This window comes from Haliaeetus albicilla, chromosome 8 (genome assembly GCF_947461875.1).
Source record: "Haliaeetus albicilla chromosome 8, bHalAlb1.1, whole genome shotgun sequence".
Lineage (NCBI taxonomy): Eukaryota > Metazoa > Chordata > Aves > Accipitriformes > Accipitridae > Haliaeetus > Haliaeetus albicilla.
Window position 1 is genome coordinate 24,788,442 of NC_091490.1, and position 26,791 is coordinate 24,815,232.

The 26,791-nt window shown below is 37.1% G+C and overlaps 1 protein-coding gene across 8 annotated transcripts in view; it reads right to left on the minus strand.

Moving 5' to 3' along the window:
* Window positions 1-26,791, minus strand: part of DENND1B (DENN domain containing 1B) — a 171,892-nt gene that overhangs the window by 64,540 nt on the left and 80,561 nt on the right. For 5 of the 8 annotated variants that reach the window (XR_011325803.1, XM_069789372.1, XM_069789370.1 and 2 more), the window contains exons 6-10: window positions 23,922-23,991; window positions 21,932-22,012; window positions 19,139-19,198; window positions 17,262-17,315; window positions 13,695-13,805 (exon numbers count right to left, since the gene is read on the minus strand). Coding sequence is in view for 7 of the 8 variants with exons in the window: in XM_069789372.1 (XP_069645473.1) it covers window positions 13,695-13,805; window positions 17,262-17,315; window positions 19,139-19,198; window positions 21,932-22,012; window positions 23,922-23,991 (376 nt within the window). In the remaining variant the exon portion in view is untranslated. The remainder of the gene's footprint in view (window positions 1-13,694; window positions 13,806-17,261; window positions 17,316-19,138; window positions 19,199-21,931; window positions 22,013-23,921; window positions 23,992-26,791) is intronic. The other 3 variants (XM_069789369.1, XM_069789371.1, XM_069789373.1) reach the window with 3 other exon arrangements.

Consider the following 26,791-nt stretch of genomic DNA (forward strand, 5'->3'; position numbering starts at 1 on the left):
ATGCACCCAGCTCTGCTGAGAGGGAAAGCCTCAGGGGAGTTTTTTGGTCCACATTTCTGCTAGTTGGAACAACTGGAATTGACCTGAACCTGCATGAAGCCACAGAAGAGCACTAACCTCAGCTTAGTGTCACTAACCTGATTTCAAAATTACCTTTAAAAAAAATCTGAAGTGAATATTCCCTGTGATAGCAAAGCAACTTTATTACAATTTTCCAAAACTCCCCTCCCACAGCAGGGACTGACAAGTCTGGCACTAGCATCACCAGAAAATGAAGGACTCCTTGACTAAGAAAGGAGGTGTTACGATCTGCTTGCCATTCAAAATGAACATTCCTGTTTTTCTAAAACAAACAAGCAAACAAACAAAAACCCACCACCCCCACACCACCCCTCCCCCCAAAAAAAATTATGGAATTGATTAGAAACGTGGTCAAGTTCACCCCTCGAGTGAACAAAATAATCTGCAATATCTAAAGAATTCAAATTTGACCTATCAAATACTACTTTGCTATCAGGGAGTCATTCAAATTTACTTATTTTAATATGCAGCCACAGAGTTACAACAGAATGAGAAAAAATCAAGACTGTGTACAAAGTAAGGTAGCCTATATCCAGCACATAAAACACCACAAACCTCATTTAAATAAGTAAATAAATAAATGAAATAAAGGGAATGTCCCGTGTAGAAGACACCAAGCTTACGTAAAAAGACAAGACAGTCCTAATCTTTTATATCACAACAAAATTACTATCTGAGGTTAACTTGACAATAGTGCTGTTTATTAGACATGCACTTTTACAGTAATAAAATAAAGAGCTAAAAATAAAATGTAAATCCTGTCCATACAGCAAGCGCTAAAACATTATGGATTTTACAGGGAAAACCCCTTCTTTGTGGAACAGATCAGCAGTTAAAGCTTTCACACCCCGGCCGTCTTGGACGTTTAGACTTGTAAACAAAAATTATGCTGCAATTTTGTACATGTATTTTTACACTAAAAATGAAAAAAAGGAATTATAAGACAATTGCAGCAGAAATCACAGACAATTACAATTTGTGCAGTGTAGTTTGCTCAGCACTCGGATTAATATAACACGATTAAATATGGAAAAGAAGAGGGTCTGAAAGCTCCTGAGGGATATCATTAGGGCAAATTGCCAAAGAATGAAACATGAGCCAGTCAGGAGAGTCTGGAAGCTGCAGTAGTACCAAGGGACTTAAATGTTCGACAGTTGGAGCTTCAGTAATGTGTGAACTGCAGGTTAAGGTATCAGGAGACTCTGTTCACTGACACACAGAATGTCACTATTGACCAGCGAACTGCCCGAGCCTGACAGCTACACTACAGAAAGCCAAGTATATCATAATTCTGTATTTAAACTCTTCGTTTCAGATTAACATCTCGTTTCTTAGCTTTACATCAAACCTCCGCAATTACTCTCATTTTAGACTTACAATAATGGCTGTTTTAATAATCACTGTGTTGTTACTAAGAATTAATTGATTTGGGGGAAGAACTAAATGAGTATCTTATCCCTCTTCTACACAGTGGGATTTATGAGTTTTATTTCCATATTATCTCTCTCTAGTTTAACTAACACTACTGATAGTGTAGTCAAGCTCAGCATCGTGGTTTTTCCTCTTTTACTCAAAATGGATATGGAATTACCAATTAGTATGTCCACATACTACTGTACATAGCATATAAATTTCAAACCGCAACTACCTATATAAAAATTAGCATTTCATATGTTTCAATCACAGACTGAAATAAAGCTGAGCACACAGTTATACAGGATATCCCCGATGTATACAGCCGCTGCCTCCTCCTCTTAATAGGCATTCTTAAATTATGAATTAAGATGACTATACTGTTTGCATGAAGAAATATTTTCCTATCTTATGCATATGTCTGTGTCATATTTTAGTTCTCACTTTAACAGAAGCAGCGGTTAATTCCTTAAAAACATTTGAAGTTTTATTAACTCTTTCGGTTTACAATCTATATTTTGGTGTGGCACTCGGACTGGCCTCTATTTAACATTTTTAATTTTTAAAATATCTACTAAATTTCAGCATTTCTAGCAGGAAAGATAAAGATTTGATTACTTACACATGAAGCTTTTGTTGTACTGTTCCTTGCTTTTCTATTTAATAACATCTTAACATAACATCTTATTTAAACATTGCCATCTATGCTGCTGCAGTAGGTTTCCAAACATTTTAGTATGGCATGAATATGTTTTATAGTTTCCTGTTGTATACAGCCTGGAATACAAGCAGCTAAGGGATTCTGCTGCTCTTCAGACTGTGTGACATTTTAATATTGTGCCAACTCTGCCTTTAAGCAAATACTGATAATATAATTATGGATTTCACATTAGAAATGGCACACTTTCTGGCAAATTCTCTTTTTGCCTTTTTTACTGTTTCAACAGTGACTGCATTTCTCAAATGCATTAGCTATTTAAATAGCTTACCTCTTTAACCAACATATTCACTCTTCTAAATAGAATGGGGACTACTGCAAATCCTGGAACAATGCTGCATGTCTTAAGTAACAAGACAGTTCAAGAGATGTGAAAAGCATTTGGGGACCAGGTAGAGCCTGACTGCTTACATCAGAACTCAGAGGTCTCTAAAGGCAACACTGCATTTGGGGGGTGTCCAATAGCATCTGCGCTTGGGAGCGGTGCCAGCCAGAGCCTCTACAGGCACCCTGCCGAACACTGAAGGAGGAGATGGCAAGGCAGAGAGCACAGCACAAGCTCCTACATGCAGAAATGAGCATCTGTTGCTTGACCAAGTGGTGACATCTTTTGCAGAAAACAGTTCCTTACACTATTTGGGGGAAAAGGCATTTGTATGGAGCCTGTCTATTGATTGCTATCTATTCCAAAAGGAATTGTCAAGATCCACCTTTTAATAATTTTTGTAAGAGAAATGTCATAAAACAGAAAAATCTCTTTCTCAAGACAGGTAGTCATTATCCTAATTTATCTTGAAGTCATCTTCAAGGCTGTGTACAACCTTACCTATTTTGCCAGGGACAACTGGAGATTACATCAGCTGTGAACTGTGATCCGCTTTACAGATAAGCTTGTATATATAAGGTGAAAGCATCTGTCCAATAAAATTTCCTATATATTTACGTATACACACACATATATCATTGCTCAACTCTTCAGTTTGCTAAAAAGTCTTAAATTATTTTGTGCTGCAAAACCTAGTTGCTGCAAATCTAATAGTTTATTACATGTTTTGAGAAAACAAATGATGTTGAGGCATCCTCCTATAGTCCACTGCACTGGAAAAGACCAACCAGAGTTGTGTTTCTATCCAAAATAAAATGGGCGGGCAGTTTTTAAGTAAAGTATTTGCTGAAACCCATTTGTCAATATTGAACAGAACTTTTAGTATTTCTACTTCCAACAATTTTGATTTTTTTAGACTGTTTTTCTCCATTTCAAAGAACATCTTCTATTTTAAACAACTTTTATTTAAAAAATAAATCTAATTATGGTTTTAAAATTGGTTTAAATAATGTGGGTTTAAGTTACATAAACAACATGAGTCAATTGAACCAGTTAAAAAATGACTTTTAACAAAAAAATTTCAATGTTCAACTCTCTAATAAATAGACAAATCTAATTTGAAATGCCTAGCATTTTGCATTGGACATTAAAAGAAGCTTACTATCCCATTCTATCAGTAAAGAATTTACTAACACTACCGAGTACAACTGAAAGTTTCAGTCTATTTTTGATCTCTTCTGATAAGACACTGCAGCCAGCATCACCATATAAACTTTCATCACCCTGCAAGGAAAGTATGTGGTGTTTTCTCCAGAGTTTTGTAGTGATTCTGCTACAATAATTTATCTTTGTCTCCTGAAAACAAAACAAAACAAAACAAACAAACAAAAAAGTGCTGGAACTACGTGCCTGGTGATAATACAGTCTCTCCAACTGTATTATCACCACATTATGAAGTTTGTTAGCAAAATTCATTATTGGGTGATGGTAAATTGATTACTGCCAAATCCCTGCAAGACTGAAATAATACACAAATTCTAGAGAATGAGTTACTTTCCCCCTTATGGCAATAAGCAGCTACTTGGGAAGACTGTTCAAAACCTACGCAGTGCTGAACAGGAACAGTCAGGAAAAGTTTTAGTTCCAGACTTGATCAAAGCAGGTTTACCTGCTCCTGGGAACATTAAGAATGCAGCTCCTCCCTATCCCTCACGTGGATGCAGTAACTCTGATGTGCATATCTGCTACCCCAATGCTCACTTCTATCAATGAAGCTTTCTACTCTGCATTTCAAAGGGACTAGACCCACCCCACCCCTTTTTTTTTCTCTAATTACAGTTTTTGCTAAAAAAATAACTGCCACATGTCCAAAGCCATACTACTTCAGCTGAAAGATCTTCTGCAGACTCACACATTATGCTTATTTGATACCTATTATTCACATAATTTCAATGAGCAACATGAAAATAATTATTCTGTATCCTGCACAAAACTTACCTGGCAGTTACTTTCGATCTATATAAATTATTTCCTTCAAAGCTTTTTCTATAACCAAAGGTAAAAAGAGAGGCAGAGTATAGGTGGCAAGATTTGTACATGCCACAATGCACAAACTAGAAAGACAGAAATTGATTAGCAGAATCTTGTCAGAAAGCCAAAAACAGCAACTGAAGTTAGACAAAATGCTAAAGTGAAATTAACCTGTGATACCATACAACCTCTCAAAAAGTACCGTAAGCAACTAAAGAACCACTGTGATAAAGCCATTTCCTGAAAAACCCTCAAACACTGTCAATCTCTGTCAACACCATGTCCAGAAATGGGTACTGGTGTGCTCTCTCCCTCCTCCCTCACAGTCCCATTGGGCCAAAGAACTGCTCCCTCCCGCTGCCTTGACCACACATATGTTGAAAGATACCAAAGATTCTGTTTAGTTATCTCATCTACTTATTAATACCTATAGCAATAAATTGTAGGGGATGGGTCACCATTTTACCACAATTCCGGTAGCTACCATCAACCTGGACCAACTCTTACTGCTGTTGCCCCAATATCCCAGTGCATGAGAATTACTGAGAAACCACTACCTGCTTCCTGAAAGGAAGCCTCTCCTCTACTTTATTACAACTCATAAGACTACCAGCTTTGTTAGGCATCCATACCTAGATCTTGTTTGATTGGGAATGAGATCAGGCCCCAAACCCGTAATAAGATACTTAACAGTTACTAAGACCTACCTTCCCATCCATTTCTTGAATGAGGCAGGGGGAAGACCGCTGGGGAGTAAAAGTGGGAAGGGAGCCCTTGCTTTCGCCAGTTTACAACACAGCATAAATCCTTTCCCAGCTCTAAAGAATAAACAGTCAGACTAAATCATAAACTTAGTCCATTCTGCTGGCATTGGTGAGAAGTCAGAAGTCACTGATGAAAAAAAATTTAGCAACAGAAGAGAACAGAATATACTGTCCAAGCCATGATATCCGAAGCCACTTCTTATGCATTTCTTTAATTTAGCTTCTGGCTAATCGTTTCCCATCTGCCATCCCCATAATCTTTAAGAAGAAAAAGAGGGAGGACCATTAAATGAGCCATAATGCATTTTCCTCCTGTTTGCAAGATGAGACCCCCAGCTCTCCTCTCTCACAGAAGGGAGAGAAGGGAAGGGAAATATATTTCCAGTTCACAGATGAAAATTTTAACTTTTTCCATCGTGAAAGTTAAATGTGAAAAAGGAAACACTAATATAAAAAACTTATTGTCTCCTGGGTTTGGGTTTGTTGGGTTTTTTTAGTATTATTCACTTCCTTTTATCATTATTTCTGGGGGAAGGAAAGGGAAGAGAAGAGTGTTATTCATGAATTTGACAGCACTTCATATACAATCAATTTCATTCTTTTCTTGCAATTCTTGATTCACAAAGCAGCATTATGGCATCATTCTTGTGCATTAGTTTGGAAGGGAAAAGAAAAGACCGCAGACACGGCTTGTTTCTTGCCTATGGCTCCAGGAGTGACATGTTTCCCAATAATGGAAGCTGAGCAGAAAATAAAATTGAAGTGGTATTAGACAGGTGAGCACTCAACAAGGAATACCACTTGGCACACTGTGCCTATACTAAGGACGTACATGCACTTTTATAGATAATCAGAGGTATCCATATAACAAAGCAGGTGTGGGTGGCATAGTAAACGCCAAATAACTTGATTCAGTTACTCAGTTTCTTCATCCCACTTTTTAGTATCTTTCATAGGTTGAAAATGAAACTTCTGGAAGTCAGTCATCAGCTTTTATCCCTAAGACGTTACAGTTTAGTTTAACTAACAGGTCTCGTCTGATATTTGTCTATTCTATAATAAACTAATTATGCTTCTCTATATCATCTGTTCAATAATTTCAGTTTTCTCATATTTCTTCATTTCATCTCTGTACATTCTTGATAATTTATTTATTCATTCTCATTTTGACATTATTTCCTAACTTCTTTATCTCTCTCACAAAAACACAGAAGAACACAAACATGTACATCTTTTTGTCCCTTTTCCTGACCACCTCCTGACCCCCCCTTTCCTCCCTCCTTTATTTTATGACTTGTCTCCATGGAGGAAGAGCTACCCTCCCATAAAACAAGGGAGTTCTGCACATGTTTCTCTCTTCTGAAAAGAGAGTTTCCAGGAAAATAATTTTTATTAACATTTCCTCCCCCAGAGTAACTCCATGGTATGTTCTTCTGCCACACACTAATTAAGAAGCAGCAGGGAACAGCTTCTTTATGAACAGCTGACAGACAACTTATTTACTGCGAGCAAGAGTAGAGATAACCACTGACTATGTTATAGTTCATCTCATCATTGGTGACTTTTGGAAAAAACAAAGTGATAAAGCAGCAGTGACGATGAAAAAAGGGAAATCTTGACATAATGGCACACCAGAACAGAGAGCTGGTATAATACTCACACACCCTTCAGTAACTTGTCTTCACATCTTATACTTCACACGGCCACCAATGGCTTCAGTGATACTTTTTTTACGGGGCGAGACAGTTCCGGTCAACAGAATACAGACTCTTTCAGTTCTCATACAGCCCAACCACAAAGGACGCGGTACTTAAAGGCTTCCCTTAAACTGCATATGCCCACAGCAGTGCCTGCATTGGCTCTATGCAGCATTTTGTTCCGGCAGTTTTTATTGAATTGCCAGAGATTATACGAATTGGAAAAAGAAACAACTTTTGCCACAGATTATCCTAATCTTGGATTTATTCTTTTTCCCGAAAGTGCTAATAAGTGAAAAATCTAATTTTAAAATGAATTTGTAGATCTTTCTGTCTACGTGCTTTTCTTTTACAGTGTGTTTTGGGGGGGGGGTTGTTTGTTTGGGGTTTGGGATTTTAATTTTTTTTTTATATAACCCAGTGATACGGTTCTCTATGCTTTACATAGATGGCAAGTAATAGCAATCTGCAACTTTTTATTGCTTTTCTCCCCCCCTCATTAAAAGTAAAAGAATTTTAGTCATTTCCATACATTTAACTTCTTTTCACAAATTGTTTCACAATTATTTCTCCGAATATTATGCTGTTGCAGTGGGAAAACAATTCGAAACGTCAAGACTGGGAGAGCTTTCCAGTATATCCTAACCACATTTTGATTCCATATTGACATCCCGCAGCTTCATTGCTCGAAGTACACTCCCTACAGGTGTCCCAATGGGACTTTAACTGCACCCACAACACACACCTCTGCCCAGTTTATCTTAGACTGCTTACACTTAAACTATAATAAAATAAAATAAAATTAAATTTAAAAAAAAGTCATTAAACAACACTCCTCATCTACTCCCAGACCAAATGGTCTAATTGACCTAATATTCCAAAATGATTTCTAATTATGCTTCTGGGAGCTCAGTGAGTATCAGCGGAATACCTGTTCTGCCTTGCAAGTTAATAATAAATTCCCATCCATTTCTTCTTTTCCAAGAACTAAATTTAGCCCTAGCACATTTCTGCGCACTGTGTACTACATCACAGGGATTTAAGATACGAATTAACTTTTAAATCTACATTTTTTTTGATTATTGGAACAGTATTATTTACAATGGATCTGCCATACAGTTCGTAAATACTTTTTCAGATAAAATTGTGACTGCACTAGAGTGCACAATTAAAATAAATTAGATGCTATAGTTTGTTTAATCGGAACTTGGAGCATAAGGCAATATGAGGATGTCACTAAGCTGTGTGACAGCTCCCAGTGCCACTACTTTCTCCAACATGGAAGGCCTATATGGGGCCAATTGTTCCACTGTCTTGGATCATTAGTTTGCACCAGAGAAGCAGTTCCATAAATAGCCAGCTTTGACCTCAGAAACATAAAAATACAAATGAGGTGCTTTCTCTCTTTCCAGCCTCCACACTAACGTGCACTGTGCTCCAAAACCACATCCCAGAGATCTGGCCTAGTCACAAAGCACTGCTTGGCAGTTTTTTTAAACTATATCCATGAATTTCCAACATGTAAACTGCAGAGAGATTTAACTGAAGTGAGAGAAACAGACAACCACCACAGTTGTTTTCTGATTCAGTTGACGACATTACTGCCTTGGGACATACAGATTTTGGAATAAACTCGAGAATCTCGGATTTAGGGTCGGATGCAGGAGGAGCAAAGCGATTCACAAAGACAATGTGTTTAGAGTAAGGGGTGTTTCACTTTCTCTGGCGGCTGGTATTACATTCTCCAAGAAGCCTCTGCATCCTCCCAGTGCCTGAGTGACCATGGACCTCTGTCACCATACCTGGACAAGACTAATGAGGCAAGGAACATGAAGCCACTGCTCAGTCCAACTCACTAGGGTGACTGAGGGCAACTGCAGAAAGCTCTCTTTGCGTATGAGCAACAGTAAAAGTGTAAATTTATACTCAGTGCTCCTTCACGGAAAAAAACAAAAAACCCAAAAAAACCCACAAACCAAAACAAACCCCAACAACAAAAAACCTGTATTTTTTATTGACATATGTGTTTGTTTTTATAGGGATTGCCAGAGAAACCCACAGCCAGTGCAAAGCAGAACTTTGCAACCACCATACTCTCAGACACATCAGACTTGTATTACCCGAAACAAATACTGGTCAAAATGGAGATAACGTTTAGACATTTGCTTTAAAATGTAGCATCCTTTCCACCTGCCATTGTAGGCCGCAGAAGATACACTCTAGTTAGCATATTACTGACAGGATGATGAGAAAGCTCCTGTCAGACACTGGCCAGCCGAGTGTTTGAGACAAAATGCACAGCCCCAGCTGACTAGTTAGGGAAAGACTGGTGAGGTACAATTACAGAGGCATATGACAAGCTTTCATGCTTGAGTGACTTGAGAACTGATGACATGGCTTTAAACAGCAATCCTTCCTACCTCCGGTCACAAAACAGCAATAAGTCAACTGATGCACTGTTGTAAAATCATGATTTATTCCTTTGCTTTGAATACATGAGAGTGTGGTATGATGTTCTGGTAGACTACCACAGCAGGTGCACTTGGGGCCAAAACATCTAGGGCCTGCCTCCAGCATGCATAAAATCAATGCTATAGTTCAGCATTCCTGGAAAAGCCATCCCCAGCACTTTAATAATTTATAGAAAGACTGAATTAAAAAATTATTTGTACTGACACTCATACAGCTCCATGCAACTAATAAGAATACATGCAGATGCAGTGATGTGTGAGAAAATGGTGCTGTGCAAGAACATGCAGCATGACATTTAGGAAAGGTCCTCCTTTTACAGCTGAAGTGAAACAACTAACAGCCACCTCTGAATAGATCAATTCCTTTGTTTCATTCATCCTTTCATTTAATCCAAAGCCATATAATTTGTTTCTCTTTCATAGTTTACTGTTCAAAAGCCAGAAATGGTAATTTTTGCTACAAACAGATCTTACAGAGCATAATCCTCAGGCTAGCTGAATCCATCTCACTCTAACACTAAGCCTGAAGCAAGCTGTGACGTTGGTGATAAAAGTCCATTATTAAAGCAGTTGGAAAGTCAAGCTAATAAAAGAATCAACAGTTAGGGCAAATAATGACCCAGAAGCTATGACAGAAAGGAGTGGTGGGAAGTTTCCACGTATATCTTGGTAGTAATTGGTAGGACAAGGAGACAAAGATCTCCACCAACGAGTTTTTAAAGGGGGTAAACACAGAAAATCAATTTAAAGAAAGATATAAAGAATACATAACAACTGCAAAAATCAGAAGATGCACTTAAAACAAAACCTGCTTGGCTGAAATAAAATATAAGCTGACAACTGAAACACACCCTCAGGATAAAACGGTACTTACCTTTTTCTATTCTTTTTTTTTTTTAATAAAAAAAACCCTCTACTCAACCGCTTAAAATAGGCAACCTTTTTTTCTCTTTCTCTTTTTTCTCCAAAGTAAACCTTTTTAAATATAGCATCATTTTTTCCCCTTCATTTTTCCTTTACTTGAGTATAACGAAAGCATGAAATTTATAGGGCAGAAATGCTAGACAAAGAATTCCTGTACATAAGTGTAGTTCTCCATTCCTGGCCCCCCTCAAGAAGGGCAAGGAGAAAGTGAGCAAGGCCTTGAATTATGGCTTTTGTTATCAGTCACTGCCCCGAGATAGTGAACCGAAACAGAGCTGATAATTTGAAGGTGACATCACAACCTAGTCTTCATGAACTGACATAAACACTTGATATTCAGTTAACCCCAAAGATAAGGTACAACTCCCTTAACAGAAAGTTGTACTTGATAACACTATTTTTGAGCAAATAATCTTTTCAAGCATCAAGTTGTAATTTAGGAATATTGAAACACGACCTTTGCAACACAAAGTACCAGTTTGGTGTGTTTTATACACAACAGTACAGCAGCACAAAGCTAGCAAATGCTAATGTCCAAATGCACTCCATTTGCTTATTTGTATTATATTAAGCAATCCAACATTTAAAGAAGAAATATCTTATGCCAAAACTACATTTAATTATTCCTGGAAATTCAATTAAATTCTTACAGGAGATACTGAGAAGTGTTTAATTTACTTTTTAAACCATATTGCTCTGCAAAGAAGCAAGCCTCGCATCAGTCCTGCTCTGTTTATGAAAGAGATCAGCAGGTAGCAGGTTCTCACTGAAGTTCCTGATAAGCCAGGTCTATTCTTCTGTTTTATCAGAACTCACTAGTGCAAGTGAAAATTAACCCAGTCCTATATCAAAAGTGAATCCGACATCATGTGGTAGTAATTTCATTTAGCTATGACTTAAGTAATGCAAGTGGACTGAAAAAATAACCAGAAGAAAGTGAAATTGATGTGTTCTCTCTTTTTTGACTTGACCTGCAATCTACTATTTACATTAACAGCTTGGGAACATTCTTCAGGACGTCCAAATGCCACTACAAATGTCTGTTATTGCTACCTATCCTTGTCCAGGAGAGTGACAGAAATTATTTTCAAGTGAGGACACCATCAAGATGGCTATTTATTCCAAACCTTTTCATGAAGTAACAGCTGAATTTTGAATAAAGTTAAAAGTTTCTCACAACCAGCATATTATATCTGCTGCTATGTAAAGACTTCCACAGAGCTTGCAATCTGAACATAGAAATAAGGTGGTCTAGATCAGCACAGTGTGATTCTGATACCTCCTCTTCTCTTGTCATATCATAGCAACACAGATCAGCTGAGATGTTCAGCCTAACAAACACAAGTCTTAAGAGAATCCAAATGTAGGCTGAGAGTACAGCTTTAAACCACATTAAGCAGACAGACACGTGCCCATCTGCAGAATGAATCTTCCAGAGGCACAGAGCTGCCATCATGATTCCTAACTCCACTCTACTGCAGCAGTAAAAGAGGTTTGACTGGGGCATCATTGGAGCTGAGGTTTTTTCATGGTGTGGTTTGGTTTGGGTTTTTTTAATTAATTTATTAATTTTTTTATTAGCAAGCTGGGTCCCAGACTGGCAAACTGAAAAAAAAAAAAAATTTGATTCCACGTTTTTGCTACATCATGTGAATTTCTATTAAGCCAGGTTCTTTGAAACGGCTTTCCCTTCAAATTCTCTCTGCTCATTTGGGTGGTCTTATTACTGTGTTGTAACACCCAATTCTTCCCTTAGCCATTTGGGGGGGCGGGGGGGGAAGCGTGATAGAATATGGAAATTTCCTAACATAAATTAAAATCTTTGGTGGTTAAAAATATATCATAGACTAGTAATTTGAAGATTGCTTATACTCATTCACTACTTGTTTTTCTGTTTTTCAGTTGTTCATGTGGCCTCTGCTTACATTACCCCATGTCTCCTTTACTCTCCAGTCACCACAGACTTACTTAGCTCCATATTCTGCAAACCACTGGTAAAGTGCTGTCTTACTGCATTCCCCTAACTGCAACAGTGATTGCAGATTGAGGGACCCAACACTGTGGTGTTTAAAAAAATAATAAGGCGGTTATATAATTGCTACTACCACCTAGAATTGTAAAACCTGTCAGCCTTCTATGGCATTCTGAATCTTCTCCATCTTCGACTTACTTTTGACTCAGAAGAATTTAAAGGGGTTTTATCCACTATTTATAATCCAAAAATTCTCACTCCTTACATGCACACATATGTATTGGAAACCAGCACCTGCAAGTCTTTGAAAATATAAATTTTTAGTACTATATCCAACTTTGTACCTATGTGTTGAAAATAACTGTTCATTTATTTGGTAGTAGAATTAGCACTGTTCAGGAGCATAAAGTTGATTTTCCACAACAGAAAGCATATTAAACAAAAAGTTTTATGCAGTACTGTTGAAAAAAAAAAAAAAGGTATTTTCAATGACTACGCTTTACAGGCTAAACATTCAGGCTAAACATTCAGCGTAACAAATATACTCTATGATGAAAGTTGGTTATAAAGTGACAGTCTTGTACTAATGCAAAATTAATCTTGGGAATATTTTCAAAATATAGGGTATTTTAAAAACTCATAAGATTCTGTGAAGAGTAAAACAAAATAACATCTGAATATTTAGGTATATTTTCAAAACGAAACACAACGTTCTTTTATTAAGCAGTCTAAGCAGGCATAAGGGGAAAAAAAAAACTTTTTAATGTGGGCAGTAGCCTAAAACCTTTAATAATAAAAAAAAAATGTTATTTTGAGTTGTACATTATTATCAGTCTGAAGAGCTGCTCTAAATCAGAGCTATTACAGTATGCACTCCCAAACCACTCTAACAAAGATGAATCTACCTATTACCAGGTTAGGATAGCAGCTATTATTATGGACCCTTGATTTCTTTCAAGTAGCTCCAATGGAATAAGCCACAAGTGAATAATAAAGATCTTATAATAGCCCTTAAGAATTCTTTTTAGGTTAGAAGGCACAGAAATGAACTCAGGAGAGTTAAAGAACTCTCATCTCCTGATAAGAAAAATAATTAACCTGACTTAATGTATCTGAGTAGGTCTTATATAAATCAGACTTTTGTACTTCAAGAGCCAGACTAAAACCATATATCAGAAAAGTATGTAGATATTGTCTCATAAGTACACATGGAACATATCTAAACCCACAAATGTCTGCAGGTCATTTCTGAAATGCTCAATATATTCTACTTAAAAGGAGATGTGTGAAGTACTTACAGTGCTTAGTTTGCTAGAGGTAATAATGATTCGTCTCTCATGCAACATACTGGCATAAAGTTGCAGCATGTTGTTCACATCCACAGCAACAAAATATTCAGTGAGGTTTCTCTGTTTAAATAAATAAGATGTTAACAATATAGCAACAGTAATAGCTAAGTGGAACATTTTATATATCACTCAAAAAATTTTTTCCAATTAGTAGATGGGAAAAAAAAACCAACACCAAACTATGTAAGAAGTCCTTTTGCATTAAAATTTGTATGCTTTAAGAATAATTGATTGGGTTTTAAAGCCAATGAAAAACTAACTTTGGTGTGAGTTATTACTATTTTGCTTACTTGATTAAGCTTGTGAATTTATATTTGCCTTTGTTTTTATTTTTTTCAAATTTGAAAAAATATGAAATGTAGTATTATATCAATAGCATCATATGCTATTAAGGTAACCATTACTTCCAGCCCAGGAACAGATTTTCCACCACTGCAATAACTGTTCTGTCATAGCTACAATAATAAAACTCTGCTATTTTGCCAGGCTCTCCCGAAGCCAACACATTTTATTCTACTTCAAGTACAACCAAACAGCTTGTTGAAAAACACCACGCTTTTGCTTGACCTGTATGTGCCAGGACATCAAACATCCAGCAGCACTGCTGGTAAGTACTGGGTCCTTCCTGCAGCCACTGTTTTCGCCCCCAAGAACCCTACTGCCATCCCCACTGTGGGGTTTAATGAAAAGTAAAGTCACCAGCACCTCTTATCTATAGTTCAGACAACACAGAACTGGAGGAAAAAGAGAAAAGGCGGGGGGGGGGGGGGGGGGGGGGGGGAGGTTGAGATCTCTGTGTTCCAGCTGAACTTAACAGTATTTCTGCACGGCACAGTGCCAGAGAAATACAAGTTCTGAATAAGCTAAAAAAGCTACCAGCAAAAATGCCTAGGACAACAGAAAATTTCTGTAAATGTTAGAGAGTATGTATGAAAATATACTAATACACCCCACAATAAACAAAATGTTTAGTTTCACACATTCATTATTGTATCTGCAATCAGAACTCTTACTCATCTCTTCTTAAGAACAACATATTACTGAACATTAATGTAGATGGTCTATCAACTATATGCCCCAACCCAAGGACAGAAATCTGAACAGTGAAACTGTTAGTCTATATCGGATGTGGCCAACACATGGCAGCAAGGTAACACACCCCTGAAAAAACAGCGAGGGCAAGGTAAGCGGTAAAGGCTTTAGAGCAGGGTGATCCCCCCGCAACTGCCGGCACCCCCTCTGTGGGGGCCAGGACATGGCAGCCGGCTGTGGCCTCTCCAGCTCATGGCCCTCCACAGTCAGGGAGCGTGGCGTGGGGCAGAGCTGCTGCTCACCACCTGTTGGTTTATCTCTTTACAGACTCTACTATATGAAAAGCTAACTTCAGTTAAAGCCCAGATGATGATCAGAAGGTTGACCTCCTTTTTGGACATATTGCAATGTTAAATAAAAAAAAAAAAAGATATTGACAAGACAAAGATCCAATGGATGATCCAGTTTCATGTGAATTCAGAAATGCATTGTTGATTCAAAGACACAAGTATAGAGTTATTCTTGGTACATGCTGCATAAAATTTTGGAAGAAATAAAACCAAGAGCTTTGAGGCTACAAACACTCCATTTAGAAAGGAACTCTGGTCTTTCAAGTGCTACTTTTAACTGGTTGTCAGAGGCTGACGCATCATGATAATTTGAGCCCAGTTTACCTCAGAGACCCTCAACGCTGTAGTTGATAATGGTGTGCCGATTCTGTGTTGCAACAGCTGTGGTAAAAAGAGTTTGCAATCTTGTACAGGCCAATATATCTTTGGGAAACAGTGACAGTTATTTCTGCATTACATCTGAAAAGTTACTGCCCCTGAAATATGTGAATCTTACAACAAAGGACAAGAAAATTAATTTTATTGCTAATTTACTGTAATTACATCTCTTCACTCCCTGCGCGTTCTACCCCTCCATTAGTTCCATACTATTTTGATTTATACCGGAAAGATGAGACTTTTATAAATGGAGTAAAAAATAATTATAGAAAGGCACCTTGAAAATTACTTTTCCCTTCTCCCACAGAATCAGAAAAATAAATCCCCAGTGGCACCATCGCAAGGTCCTCCATCAGCCAGAGGTCTGATGGACTGAAGCTTTCCCACATTTTCAAGATGAACACATAACACACCTTCTAACCTCCAAACCTATGTTGTGTTAAAACCCCAAATAATAAGCTGGAACAAGAGAATTCTTCAAACTAGAGGAACTGAACCCATAGGGTGGAACAGCTGAAAATAAACATTTGAAAACTAAGTCCTGTCCTGCCCAAAGAGCCCTTGCAACAAGGGTCCTCTCTTTTATGCCTCTACCCAGCAACTTTCCGTAGTTTTCTGGGTTGCACTGCGGGCTGCTCCGTCTCCCCTGGGTCCCTGGCGCAGACTGCTTTCCGCCACCACAGACGTACCCGCAGGCCTCCTCTCCACTACAAGCACCCTACCGCTCCTCGCCAGCCTAGGTTTCCCCGGCTCCATTTCCTTCCCTCATGGGTCCCACCCTGCACCCCAGGAGCCGCTGCCCTCCCAGCACGCCGAGGTGGAAAACCTCCCCTCTCAGCTGCAGCACGGAAGCAGGCGATCCGGACGCCTTTCCTACCGCCCCTCGCCAATGCACCACCGCAGAGGCTGTGAGCACACTTCTGTCATGCTTTCTGCACAAACGCCGCAACACCTACCAGGAACGAGTTCTGCGGTACGGCATGATTTTGTACGGTAGCAAACCCTCAAACAGCTTAACTTTCAGAAGGAAGTTACTATTTGAAAGTGTAAAAAATGCACATCTATACATCCAGGTTCAATTCCAGATTTAAATGCAGGAGTGGAAAGCAGAAAGTTTCAAAGCTCTTCTATTAGATGTGATCCAGCTAAACACATCAAAGAGAACATGACCTGAGATTTCACATTTGCCATCTACCCACAGCACCGCCAAGGATTTAGCATCTACAGAATGCAAGTCTTCATTTAAAAGAAAAAAAAAAAGAAAAAAGAACTAGTAATAACAACAACAACCACCATTCCTGGTGCATGGTTACCATCCAAATGTAAGCAGGTACGGCATATTTTCAGAAAGCCTGAAACAATACCTTCTGACACAAAAAATACCTGCATATCTTGATAGCTGAATTTGCAGCTTAGCAATGCAGTTTTTAAAGGGCAGGTATTCAAATAACACGAGGTGCGGAAGTAAAATACATTTTACAGAAATAATCCCAATAAATGCAAACAAGCCAAGTAATTATGAACAAAGGGTGGATATAGCAGTGGTCAGAAATGCTCTGTTAATGCTTTAAAATGGGTTCATGATGAATGCAACATAACTGCTAGCTAAAGGTTGTAATAATAGACATCAATCATATTCTAAAAAGTCTTGGGGGAAAAAAAAAAATCTCCTATTGATAAAAGCAGAGTTCAGCCCTAGCCACAGAATGAGGTTGATATTTCTCCTAAATATTTAAAAAAGAAACTGCATACTTACACTTTCAGGGATTGTTGGCAATCCAGTTATATCAGGAGTAATGAAATACGAGTGCTAATCAATGGGGAAAAATAATTAATAATTTATGCAAACAGAAACCAAAAATTCTTTTTTAAAAAATCCAGCATTTAGGATTTCCATCCCCATCTTTGTTTAAGCAAATAGCCATTTTTCCAATAGCATTCTTACCACTACTAGACAAAGAATTAAGCAGATCACGACACGAAATTACAAGCTCTGGTTCAGCACAGCACACAAACCAAGGAAACAAAACGCTGGGCTGCAGTTTTGAAATAACACTGAAGTTAAACCAGCTTTAAATGTTGTCACAAGCCTGAGAGTAGCATTGATTTTAAAATTGCAACCAAAAAAAGTTAATGGAGAAAATGTAAATTTAGAATGGAAAAGGAAAAAAATCACTCACATGAGAAAATTAATTAGAATAGAAATATTATTACTTGATATACATTCTCTTCTCTTTCCAAACATCTTTGAATCAAAAATGTGCTAACAGAAATGCAAGCTCTGACAGCTGGAGATTCAATCATTTATGAAATACATTAACAATTTTATGCGTCTTAGTTTGAGGCCATCTAGGATGTAAATATAAAATGGATTAAACTAAAAACAGATGCAATTTAAATTATTCTCATTAATCCAGTGCATTTAGTAGTTGTCAGATGTGGATTTAGCTCAGTAATTTTAAGGCATTCTTGCATATTAGTCTAAATCTTGAAGGACAAAAAACCTTAGTGCATACTAAGTAAATGTGATAATTATTGACTTTTTAACTTTCATTTGTTTTTAATGGAATATTGACATTTTTCATAGACTTTCTTTGGTTTTACGGTGTACCTTAAAATTATAATTAACAACACAAAGACACGGTTTGTTTTCAAGTCAAACTTGAAAAAAAAATACCAAAACATAAAGGAAGCCTATAAGATATTAAATGTGTCTTGTGTTCAAGCAAAAAAAAAAAAAAGTATTAATACTATTAACTCAGTGTAGGAGACTTATTAAACCAGCTTAATACATTTAATAGAAAATTTTCCCCACAAATTAGGTCATTTGGCAATAGTTTAAAATTTAAGAAAAAAAAAATTGGCTTAAAAAAGGCATCCCATAAACATCATAGCACTTGCACAATAAATATCCCAGGTTATTGTTTTGCATCAGTGATGCAAAAAAAAAAAAAAAGCTAAGATTTTTTCCACTAGTCAAGAACAGGAAAATATTCAGATTAATGGAATGCCTACATTCTTCAGAAGTACAGTGAGAACAGAAAATTATTTCCTATATGTAATAAGGTCACAGAATATTTATCAAAAGACTTCTGAGTAATGAAGTTAGTAACTTAGAGAAGTAATTATTTATAATTAACAAAGTAATAATATTTCACTCATTAAACAGAAAAGGAAGTCAGAACTATGAGAAGCAAAGGCCCATTACTGCAGTCATTAAGAGTCATAAAGCAGCAAAAATAATGTGGTATGGAGTCCTTGCACATCTTTGTGAGCTCCCTTAGGAAGATGTACAACCTTGGAAGAGATACTAAATTAATAGTTGCTGTCCTGTATAAAGTCTTCTCTAAAAAGGACACTAGAAAATGCAAATTTTGTTCACCAATTTAAGGGTTTGATTTTGGTTGCGGTTTTTACAAAAGGATTATGATGCACACACACATAGCTCTGAAGTTAGATTGATTTAAACAGAATAGGTACATTAATATTAGACTGCGCTTTTAGGCCAAGGACAACAGCAGAATTTCCCAAAGGACAGGTATAAATAAGTCTGAAATCAAGAGATATCCTATAGCAAGTAATTATTTCTTTAATTACAATAGGCTTTAGATTGTCAGTGCCTTTTAAACTCACCGATACAAGACAAGGCTGTTTTTTCAAAACTTGCTCACTTGCAAAAATCATCCCCTGGTTCTTATACAAGATGAGAGAAAGATTGAACAATTGACTTTTTAGTTTTCCAAAGCCGACTCTAATGCTTGTAATATTCCATGTTTAAACTATTGGCTGAAATTGTTTTATTCTTTGTATTCCTCCCCAATTTGAATTCAGACTTAGCTAGCTTTTCCAACAACAAATAAGGGGGAGGGGGGAGGGAGAAGGAAAAAAAAAAAAAAAAAAAATCACTTTTGTTAGCCCTCTATGGGTAAAAGTGACCCAAATTATATTTAAGCTCCCATTTCATAGAATGAATGATCACCCCTCATAAATTTCAGCTGCAGAATATTTGTTACTGGGAGCAATAGGTGAGAGTCGAACTTGGTCCCTAACTGGACCAAGGCATTTTGGCATCCTCCTGACCAAGGATTACCAGGAAACACCATGTATCCAGATACTGGGCACAATTTATGCATGATTATATACATGCAATCCTAAGTACCATTGTGGCCTGCCATCTAAACCTCGCTTCAATGTCTATGAGCCTTACTCTGCAGCATACCTGAGTAAATGGGCAGAGGGATCTTTTTAATTCTGCATCATGAAATTTGAACTAGACTCATCCTGGCACAATGAAAAGCCACCTTATGATGTCATTACTACTATTTCCAACTGTAACTTCTTTTTAAGTCTATTACTAGACAGTTCCAGTCTAGCTTATTTATAATATATGAGGAGCAAGAAAGGAACATCAATATAAAAGACTAGGCACACAAAGTTAGAGTTGTAAGTGGCCATAAACATTTCCCTGCTCCCTACAGCGCTAAGCATTACAAAACCAGAGATACCTGTAGATCCAACAAGCATTCCGATTCAGGCTAACCTATTCCTTCCTGCTCTGCCCCATCTGAACCCGTAATATTTGCTTGACTGTACCTGCTGCCAAGCATTTGGCAGGAGGCCTGTGTTTAGATAATCACTGGTCAGCTAAAAAAAGATTACAAAACTCTTTGATGTAACAAGCTACTGGGAACAAGAGACAATTGATTAAAAGAAAAAAAAATCTGAAGTCAGATAATATTGAAATAAAACTAGCAAGCATCAACTTTATTGCAAGCAATTTGTCATCCCAGTATTGCCAGATGTATTCACCACAACATCCATTTCCAGGTTCATCACAACATTCGTTTTGAGGTAGGCAAGTTCTATGCAAGACAAATTGCAACACTGATAGCAAAAGGCAGTAACACTGCAAGAAATGCAAGGCAAAATATCTTTACAACTTCTCTCTGTCCCTCTGAAACACAGCAGGATTTTTAAAGGACTTTATAAAAAGTGTTTTAGTGTTGCCAAATTAGAATTGATTATAATACTGTAATTAATGATAGCAAAATATTATTTGATATACAGAAGTATTCTTGGCAAAGGTACTATGAACTGAAAAATAACTTGAAAATATCACACTGACAACAGAAAGAAAAAACTTAGCAACAGAAACAATTCCAACTGCAGCCTCAAAAACCAGTACGTTGTTCTGGTGAAAAACAACACACAAGACTGGAGGGACTTCCAAATACAGTGGATTAGCACTGTTCAAGGGGGAAAAGTATTAGGCCTCTATAGCCTAGAGAGAAAAAAGCATAACAAGGAATCTGAAACATGACAAATTAAAATAAAATAAAAGTAGCATTATGTTAAGCAGCAAGTGTGAGTAACTACTGGCACAGAAGTAGTAGACTCTCCATTACTGTATGCCTTCATAATAGGGCCAGATGCTTTTCTAGAGTCTGTGCTTACTTTACTCAAAGTATTGGGCTCAATTCTAAAACAAATGAGTTAAAAATAACAGGAAATGACAAAAATAAGGTCAAGATAAATAATCTAATGGTCTTTCAGTATGTGCATAGGGGAAGCCTTTACAATATCACTTCTTTCTGTGCCCTGCAAATTATGATAGTTCAATCAAGAAACAGTTATTTGCACACAGTTACCTATGCGTGCAGTAATTGTACAGATGTGGTGAGCATCAACAATGTCTCAGAGACAGCAGAGGCTCTGTAGAGGCTTTACATTTCATGCAGGCTCTACAAATGTATTTAAACATGCGTCCATATGTTATTTCTGTTAAAAACTTCAGTCACTCTAACAGTGACAGGCTCACTTTCCAGTAAATGTCCAGTCCCACATCACAAAAAGTCAGAGCACAAAAGCAAGGTAGGCATAGACATGTTCTTCCACCTAGATGTGCTGAAAGTTTCATGTAATGCAGTACACTTCTATCTTTCCTACAGCACTTTTGCATGATCAAGCAAAACTAGGCATAACTAAGAAGAAGAGGAAGGCAGATGGGAAAGAAGCCAGCTTACATAGATTTTTGTCCAATCCTGCAAGTCTACCTACTCAGACATAAGAGGCAATAAAACAGAGTTAGTGTCTCCTGATTCACAGCAGGAGAAACCAAAATTATCTACATGAAATTGCTGGAAACACAAAAAAGTAGTTCTAGCACTGCCAGATCCCACTGCAGTTTACTTTCTCATCCACAGAGCAAAAATCAAATTTCTGCTTCTTTATAACTTTAAGACAACAACATGAGACAAACTACTCTGCACAGAAAGAAAAAAAAAAAAAAAAAACCACGCGCCCAAGCCAGTTAATGATGGGAAGCAACATAAGTTTACTCTTTACAAAGAGATTTTATTTTTTTTTAATTTCAACCTTAGTTACTTCTTTATAGTCAGTAATAGGAGTTAAACAGAGAATACTTACCACACTTAAACTGACTAAAGCATTCGCCTTTGGCACAGGATGGCTATACAATGATTTTAACAAATCGTTTGAGTCATTTTCCTATAGGGAATATTTTTTAAAGGTAGTTAATTATTGCATAAAAACTGACTAATTACCATTTACTACACATCAAACTATATATTGACAAAGATATATATATATGTATTTAACGAGAAAGACAATTGCAATTCGCAGTGAAGTATTTAAATACTAAGTATAAAATTCAGGCCAACTTTGTATCTCAGCAAATGATTGCATCTGCAAGTTAAGTCAATCTCTTACGTACTTCCCCATACACTCCTTGAATGAACCACATTTGCAGCTGAAAATAGTGTTAACACATCTAGCTTGTCTGTGCATCTTGGACATCATCCTAAAACTGTTAGCTATGATATTTGTCTATTCAAAGTTTTACTAAATATGCAGCTACGTAGCTATATTTTATACTTTTAAAATGATTAATCAGAGCACATAAAACAGTTAATAAGGTTTGCTAAAAAGTACATGCAGCTACCAGATTTAACTAGGATCCCCCACCTTGATCTCTAAAAGAGACATTTACTTGGGAAAGAGATGCAGATGGAGTTTTTGTTTGGTTTAGGATTTTCATTCAGTTTAGGGTTTTTGTTCATGGAGATTACATTCTTTTTGTTGTCAAAGTAAAACCAAAAATATCAGTGACAAGCCAGGTCCAGCTTTTAAACATATTGAGTTTGCAGGAAGCTTCCACCTCTCCCTGCAAGAGTGATGATGTTACTGGATCTCATGCTAGTAAACAAGACTTTGGGTCCAGCTCTTGGTTAGACACAAAGTGCCTGGGCCAGGAGGGAGCAATGTCCTCTAACAGCCTCCTCAGCAACAGATATGGCACTAGGCAATACAACAAAATACTCCTGTACACTGCTAAAACATTCTGACCCATCAAAACAGTTTTCTCAGCATATAGGACAACAAACTTACAACCCAGCAACTTAAATTGGTTGCAGTAATAGGTGCAATGCCAGAATATCTGATCAAGAAACAAAGGAGAAGACAATCCCTACCCCTTCTGTCAAATACCACCTTAGTAACAATTTTTATTACTACAGTGAAATTGGGGCCAAAACCAGAGTGTCATTAAACCACTTGTAAGACTTAAACATATTCCACACTTTATTTAAACACAGCTAACACCAAACTTTCCTACTGAATTTTCTTTTTACATAAAATATCACCATTGTCTATAGTGCATTTATTATAATGCACAATAATTGCTTATCCTATAGTTCATATATTCTTGAAATGTCAGCTTTTCCAGTCTACAGCATATGGCTGACTACTGATGCCTTTTTTTTTTTTTTTTAATTACAATCTAGTCGACTAATATAGTTAAAGCAGAAAGGTATAGCTTTAATGTTCTCAGTAAAGACAGATGCCAGTATTTCCTTTCCTGCGTAATCCCGGAATATGTTTAATTGCTCATGAATATGCAAACTAAACTATCATGATTCTTCACCAAATGCTGTAAGTAATTTTGTCTTGCTAGTTGAGATGACAGAATTACAAGAGGTAGTTTTTAGTTAATATGAAGGGTGAAACAGTACATCATATTTTACGCACTTCTGAAAAAAAGTGTTTGTAACTGATAATCAGATAGTTCCAGAGATCTACAGTTTACAATCAATACGTCATACAGATCTCCAGTGATGTGACACTTTGCTCACACTTCACCCAGGACTTGTTTATGCTAAGACTGACACTTTATAAAGGTATATTCTCAGCAGCTTTTTAAGATTAATGCAGGATTCAAGTAACAGTGGCAGCAGCTGTATGTTCAGATTCTCTGAATTTCAATATGATGAATGTAAAAACTTCTTCCTAAATTCTAATAAAATTTTAAACGGTATGGAATCACTTTACAGCACTTCAAATGGTGACTATTATTTAAAGGAAAATATTTTACACAAAGAAATAGAATATCTAAAATTACCTGTTCTTTAGCCAAATAATCTGCCAGGGTATTTAGGAGCTTGTAGTATACCTCAAACCATGGTAGGTAACTAAAACAGGAGAGGAAAAACATTTTAATAAAATATCAATGTATTTTTTTTCCAGTGCTTATAAAATACTACTACGACTAATCTCACTTGCACATTTGTATAATATTTCTACATATAAATAAAATGCATATAGAAGTTTTCCCCCCAAATTTAATGGTACTTCACTGATAAATAGTAGCAAAGCTACGTTCCTTTATGCTGGACACCTGCTTGAAGTTCCATTAAACATGGATTAGCTCATAATACTTTCACTTCTCGTTATTTTAAAGGCACCAAAAAGAACATTTTAAACATTGCCAAATCACATTTCCATTATCTTTAATTGTTAGGGCTTTCAGTAGTTGTTATCTGCAATTTTGAAATTCTATGTCCTGTTGTACCTGGTGGACTGCCAGAACTGCTGCCTCCATAGAGAATGAAAAACAATTTTGCCTGGGCAGACCAGGTACCCCTTATTTGACAAATGGTGCAATGCTATGCAGTAGTATAGGTGTCACATTATATGCAAGAATATTGGTCTCCCTACAGAGTCACCTCTATAGATAGAATTAACTTCTAAAAATAAGAGAGCATTCACCAATATTGTAAACACACAGCACATTAATACAGGAATACTTAATAGACTTTGAACACAGTTCTGCAGCCCATATGTATGCAATACTCTGAGTTAAACAGAATCCAAGATAAATAAGACATAACTGAGGAGCATGAGAAAAGAAACTCAAACATAGTAGCATCAGTTACATGATTTTGTCATCTATTTACAGAACAGTTACCTTTAACAGTGACATCATCAGGGACCGCATGCTACAGAATTTTCCATAATCACTATTTAAGCCCATGATACATATGTAGTAAGTCTGGTAAACTAAATTGTACCAGTACAAATTACTCCTTATTTACAAATTACACAGCTTCTGACATCTGTGAGAATTTTATCACAAAGAACATTACTAAAATGGTAATAGTATGGTTAATATTAGTTGTTTGAGATTAGGAGGGCTGGGAAGGAAATGTTTTTACTACATTTCATACCCATATGTAACAATACCACACACCTTATTATTCAGTGCAGTGTAAATCAACAGACATACTTTCAATGCATTTCTTAAAAGCTTTAGTGCGTGCTGTGGACAGACATTAAAATTTAAAAATTTATATATTTCAGGAAACATGCTAACTGCAACTGAAAAAGCCCAATCTGCAGAACCTAAATGTCCTTCCTGTTAGGAAAAGGAAACCTGTTAGGGGAAACCCTGGCTAGTAGAGAAGCCAAGTCTACTTTGGTGCAGTGAGTCCAGCAAAGGGTGTCGTGGTTTAACCCCAGCCAGCAACTAAGCACCACGCAGCCACTCACTCACTCCCCCCCATCCAGTGGGATGGGGGAGAAAATCAGGAAAAGAAGTAAAACTCCTGGGCTGAGATAAGAACGGTTTAATAGAACAGAAAAGAAGAAACTAATACTGATAATGATAACACTAATAAAATGACAACAGTAGTAATAAAAGGATTGAAATGTACAAATGATGCGCAGGGCAATTGCTCACCACCCGCCGACCGACACCCAGCCAGTCTCCGAGGGGCGAATCCCTGCCCCCCACTTCCAGTTCCTAAACTAGATGGGACGTCACATGGTATGGAATACACTGTTGGCCAGTTTGGGTCAGATGCCCTGGCTGGGCATGAGAAGCTGAAAAATCCTTGACTATAGTCTAAACACTACTGAGCAACAACTGAAAACATCAGTGTTATCAACATTCCTCACATACTGAACTCAAAACATAGCACCGCACCAGCTACTAGGAAGACAGCCAACTCCATCCCAGCTGAAACCAGGACAAGGGTTACGTTTTCTTTGTAACACCTCTGTTCTCAGTACGCAGCTGGCAAGGCGTTAGAAACAGATCCCAACTCTCAGGGCAAAGAAAGAGAACAGCAGAAATCTGAACATAGTTATAGTTATGCATTTTCTAGCAATCTTACTTTCTTATCCTTATAAATGCTTAACTGGTGGTTTAAAAAAAAAAAAAAAAAAAACACACAAAAAAACCCCCCATGAATTTACTTTTGCTGAGCCAAAGAGACACTGAGGCAATGATTTCTTTTACAGCCACTGTATTAATGTCTTTATCTCACTTTATCATACACTGTACTGGCTATTAATCAAAAATACATCAACCTCTTAATGCTCAGAAACATTTTTAATGCTTAGTATTGTTGACAGTAGTTAAGGTGTGACATTACTGCATTTGCTTTTCAATATATTCTTATATAATCACAAAATTTACTTCATTGCACCTGTATAAGGCAACTCAGTGCTTGCAGGCATTAACGCTGCACGCCCTTGCAAAACACCCATCATAACAGCACCTAAAACATCTGATCTTTGAGTTTTCTTCCACCTAGGACTCCTGTTCTATTCTCTTCTGAAATCACATTAACCTGGTTTTACATGTCGCTGAAACGCAGCGTAGATAGGCAAACAAAATTGTTCACCACAGTGCTCAGAGTACCTGCAAATGTCAGAGCTATTGAACATTTTTACCAGCCTAGAATTACAGCAGGGACCAGAACAATGTTCTAGCGTTTTGACTAAATCAAGGTACAAGGTAGGTATAAATCGCAAAGTATTTTTATAACACTGGACACACAAATGGGTTAGATTATCTAAAAGCTTTGCAGTCTTTTGCTATCACCTCTGCATTAGTAATATACATCAACCCAGCACGTTTTGCTGTAGAATACTCTAAAATCTTATGTGATCATTCGTTTTTCATAATGAACATTTATGAACAGCATT